Below are 5,513 nucleotides of genomic sequence, written 5' to 3'. Positions count from 1 at the left end.
TAAAATTTTATGACATCCATTGGGAGAAAAAGAATATACTGCCAGATAGTGTCACACACACACACACACACACACACACACACACATCAAACACATATCCTCTGTATTGTATTAGTACAGTGAAGATGTATCATGTACTGCGTTGGATGACTTCTAGAATCAAGAGGAAATAGTCAAAAATAATTTGCTAACTGAAATTCTGAAATTCTCTATTTTTAGTATTTATTTTGTTTTTTCTTCTTTTTTTCTGTTTTTTTCTTAAGTTAACCGTAAATCGATTTCATACGAATCAGTAGTAGGTGACAACAGGGCAACAACGAGACAAAGCAAATGGAAAAGACATACGTAAATCCCGATCTCTTCAATGCATCATTAACTGCTTTAAATCTATGGCGTTCCAGTCGTCGGGTAATTAGAAACTATATGAAATCTACATACACTGTATATACACTGCTGTAAATTGAATTAAGTTTTTATTATTTAATTATTTCATTTTATTTTGTAGTATTGCGATTTTAATTTTATCCTCGAAGATGGCGAACAATTGTATTGTCATCAGAATATCTTGGGTGTCGTATCGCCCTACTTCGATGCCATGTTTAATTGTAAGTAATGCTGCGAACGAAACTTGTCTAATCTTTACATTTACACTTTGCACGCTTTGCTTACCATTGTAGCTGCAATGGAGGAGAAATCGAATAAATCGGCAAAAATGCAAGATATAGATGCAAATGTTTTCCGGCAAATTGTTGACTATTGCTATACTGGTGAAATTTCTTTAAATGAAGATAACGTTAAATCAATATTATCGGCATCGAATTTCTTTCAAATCGATTGGATTGTCAATGAATGTAAACAGTTTTTGGTTAGCAACTTGAAACCAACAAATTGTTTGGGTATATGGAAGTTAGCCGGTCAGTTTATTTATTTACTTGTTTATACGCTTTACTTTCTTTTGCAAAAAAAAAAAAAAACAAAAACTTTTAAATTGTAATTAAAATTTCAGGTATGTACTTCAGTGAAGAATTGCACAACTATTGCCAACAGTATGTCTTAAGAAAATTTAGCATATTAGTCGATGTTAAGGACTTTTCGTCATTGTCGCTCGAAGAGGTACGTTTGCACACTTGTAGCATATAAACAAGCAGAAACATTCTAGCGGGCCACGGTCCACCATAAAATACGCTGCTTCACATTTGAATTATTAATGTAACGACTTTTCAAATTGATCAGATCGATACGATTTTTATTCTTTACCGAATCGTGGAGCGACACTGAACGTGAAAAAAAATTTAATTTAGATATGAAATAATTTCCGCAGAATAAAAGAGATAGAGAGATAAAAGATATATAAAAAATCCAATCCGTACCACACGGATGATGAAGTTAATAGATTTAAAGGTAGAAAGTAAAAAGAGCGATAAAGAATTTGGATTGAGCTGTAAATACGATGTCGAATTGTGCAAAGCACGCGGAACATAGTAAATAGTTCATAGTTCAAATTGTACCAACTTTCATGAAAAGGTCCAACCTGCTTGCCTCTCTTTAAAAGAGATAAGTTAAAACTAACAACTAGAAACACTATTGTAAAACATGGCCCACCATTAAATACCCTACATAACTTTATTTAGTACACTTATCCATATAAGGGCATTTCAAGGCAAGCAGCATATGGGGAGTGTCCAAAAATGTGATCCGAGCCGAACCATTCTCAATAGCATTCGGCCGGGGTCTAAATTCCATCAGTGTACTAAATTTCATAAAAATATCTCAAAGAATACATAACGGACAGACGGGCGGACGAACTTAGATCTGTTCAGAATCTCTTTCGGTATAATCGAAGATGAGTTTACCTCAAATCCTTCAGGTTTTGGCATTTTGGCATTTACAAGAACCTATGCTACTTTTGTGTACCACAAGTGGTGTAAGACATTTTTCTTCTCATTCTCTTGCCTTTTCAGCTCATAAAGCTCGTATCAAGCGATAACCTTATGGTACCTTCGGAAGATTTTGTTTACCAAGCAATAACAAAATGGATAAAAGCTGATTTCACGGCACGTGAATCTCATTTAGCTCAGCTCATTGATCATGTGCGTTTACCGTATGTGGGCAAGAAATATTTGCTTAATCGCATTCTAACTGAAGACGTAATAAAGATGAAGGAAACAAGCTGCGAAATGTTCCCAAAGGAGTCTTCGAATTACAAGCTGTCCGGTAAAAATACCGATGAAACTCAAAATCAATTATTTAAGAAACGCAAAACTATGCGCTGTAATGTGTTACTTGCGGGAGGAGATGAGAACCGCTGCATGGTTTATAATACTTTAACTCAGGAACAAGTTAATATTGCGCCAATGAATGAAGTTAGATGTTATAATGGCGTTGTAAGATTGAATGATACCGTTTATTCAATGGGTGGACTCGACAAAACCGCATTGGAATTGAAGACAGCCGAGTCTTACAATATATCAACAAACAAATGGACGTATATTCCTCCCATGGATAAGGGAAGGGCGGGATTTGGAATTTGCGCATTAAATGGCTTAATTTACGTATGCGGCGGTTATTGTGGCAATAACAGCGTCGAATGTTATAATCCCGCTACGGCCAAATGGGGATATGTCGCAAATTTGACGGCCGCTTGCGAAGTGCGTGCAGTTGTTCTGGAAAATTGCATTTATTGTGTGATCTCTGGTAGTTTTATAGAACGTTTCGATCCAAGGGAGGGGAAATGGTATGAACTGCCAATGGTAGAGTTGCCAAATTCTTGCGGTTTCTTTGATGTGGTTGCTTGTGGCGGCCACTATTTATACCGCATCGGCGGTTTCTCTGATGAGCAAGAGACCTCATTATTTAGCGTAAATCGTTTTAATTTACGCAATTATATTTGGGAAGACGTAGCTCCTATGAATTTTTGCAGACGAGAACACTCTGCGGTGGAAATAGATGGCGACATTTATGTATTTGGCGGTTCAAATGAAAGGGGAAGTATTAGCAGTGTGGAATGTTATAATACCCGGTTTGATAAATGGTCCGCAGTTGATCCAATACAAAAGGAACTTTGTTGTGGCGGGGCAGTGGAAATCCCCTCTGTCGCTCTAAATCATTAATATACTGTGTAAGGATCGCAATAAGCGATTTTTATATCTAATTTTACTTCTCTCGACTATCTATACAATAACACAAAATTGTTAATTATATATATTTTATTAATTAAAATATTATAATTTTGTTTATTTGGTTTTGCTGATAAGGCTTTTTTAAAGCAGACACGATATTTGTCGTTTTATGTAAGCAAGCTCCCATTAAACGTAAAAAAAATATTTTGAAATTCCTTACCAAGTTTACCAAGCGAATCCAAAGTTCCAAATCCTCATCTTTAAAAATCTTGTTTGTTATCTTTTAAAGAAATCATAAATTTATTGCTTTGTGGAAAATGAATTGTACTCGAAAACCGAAAATTTTCTTCTTATTGCTGCGAGAAGATCATGGAAATACAAAAACTGCCCTGCTTAACTATGATGTAATAACGACTTTTTATTTTTGTAGCATGAATTAAATAACATAGGATTAGCTAAATTAATTTCCTATAAATTAAAAAAGCGAATTTGTTATTTTTTCGATAGTAACGCTATTAAAGGTTAATAATAACAATAATAATAATATTGACAGTTGTTATAATAGGTTGGAGGGAAAGTTCTGTCGTATTTTATTCGTGTACTTTGTTTTAACACAAACGCAAGACAGTTAATGTGGATCTCCGACAGTTGTATGATGAATGTCTAAACCCTTCTGCAATTTCTCGACTTGTTAAATGTGGATTATTTTCCAACATGGATCGTGAAACAACATTATCGATCACTTTCTTGTAGGCTCAGATCCACGGAACGAAATTTGCTACACCATCTTCGACAAGTACGAACATTTACAATATCTTTTCCAAATAGCGCACATAAATTTTTACATGCAACCGATGCGTTGCTTCCTTTTTGGAATTCATACCAAATGCAGTGTCATAAATGCACTTTATCTACTGACATGTTCTTCACTTTAAATATCGCAAGTAAATGATGAGCGGTAAAAAAAAAGACGACTTTTATATTATACACCAGCTGAAAAAAACAAAAAAAAAAAAAATCCGAATGACTCACTAGCCAGATGTTTCTTTTTATTTACAAGGAAAATTATCTGCCTTTTTAAAATACGGCAGAACTTTCCCTCCCAACCTATTAACTATAAATGTATGCACATGAAAATTTTTATAAGCCTAATGGTTCCGTTTAATCGCGTACAATATAATAATAAAAATGTTAGTAAAAGATATAAAATACAAAATAATTAGAAAAGGAATTATTATTATTATTATTTTAATTTTAGACTAATGAAATGAATTCTTAGACCAAAAAAAGGACATTGAGCACTAGCAACATAGGCTATCGGCTCTAAAAAAAAAAAAAAAAAAAAAAAAAAAAAAAAAAAGATTGAGGTTCACTTATGAACTTTCAACACTTGCGATAGTATTAGTTCTCTGTAAAAAATAAATAATTAAAAAATTAAAAAAAATCAAATGAAATTTTAAGAAGAATTAATATCTTTCCTCATTTGCTGATTGACGATTATTTTAAATATCACGCCGAACTGTGATAAAAAGACCCTGTGGAAGTGTGCAAATGTAATAACTTAATAACTCATCTACAGTTGAAATTTAAAATTCAATGCGAAATCATTTCAAAAGCGAAAGCAACAACAAAACAAAACAAATAACTGTTTGTACAAAGCAAGAGACACAAAATGCGTATTATATCCAAATGGGAAAAACAGCAACTGAAACATCTGAAAAAGTGAAACATGGCATTTTTGGAATAGGAACAACACGGAGCTCATCTCACTCAAATAACATCACTACGCACTCAGACTTCATTCCATTTCACAAACTGTCTGCTTATTATCTACAAAACTAAATAAGTGGGGACGTGAAAATCCCCGGGGCCGCAGCTTATGCCCGCGCCAGAAGTGAGTATAGTGTGTTTATCCAGATCAGAGAAAATGCTTTGCCAATAATCAATCGAACTTGGCCGAAATTTGTACCAATTATTTCCATAACTTAAGAGATCTTTTTCGTCTACAATAAAAAAATCAATTTGTACGCTTCCGGTATATGACCACATGGCTGGTGTTATTATGAAAAAATTAATAAATCGACTTAGTTGGGGTTCACTGTATTTATTTATCATTGTAAGGTTTTAGATATCTAATTTTTGCACGGATATAATTATTTTCTTAATAATACCATGAAACTAACGCACGTTTGCTGGCCTGGTTCGTCGGATGGGTTGCGTAAAAATTAAATGTAATTGGTTCATGATAAGTTTTCGTATCGCTACAAATATTTCATTATTTTAAAAATAATTTCGAATATTTTCTAAGCCCTATCCTTACTACTTCTCCCTCGCGCCTCAGTCACCCCCAGGAGGGCTTACCAGTATTTTTATATTTTTAATAATAATACATTT

The 5,513-nt window shown here is 33.8% G+C and overlaps 1 protein-coding gene across 1 annotated transcript; it reads left to right on the top strand.

Annotated features, from left to right (window-relative positions):
• The first annotated feature begins 330 nt into the window (after positions 1-330).
• On the top strand, positions 331-3,110 carry LOC119637015 (kelch-like protein 2). The gene is made up of 5 exons (XM_038032789.1): positions 331-408; positions 506-605; positions 678-914; positions 1,007-1,113; positions 1,962-3,110. Exons 1-5 carry the CDS (start codon positions 331-333, stop codon positions 3,108-3,110), a joined length of 1,671 nt encoding a protein of 556 aa, XP_037888717.1.
• The last annotated feature ends 2,403 nt before the right edge of the window (positions 3,111-5,513 follow it).

The sequence above is a fragment of the Glossina fuscipes genome, unplaced genomic scaffold (assembly GCF_014805625.2).
Source record: "Glossina fuscipes isolate IAEA_lab_2018 unplaced genomic scaffold, Yale_Gfus_2 42, whole genome shotgun sequence".
In the NCBI taxonomy this organism is placed as follows: Eukaryota; Metazoa; Arthropoda; class Insecta; order Diptera; family Glossinidae; genus Glossina; species Glossina fuscipes.
This window is presented reverse-complemented; position numbering and strand designations above follow the sequence as displayed.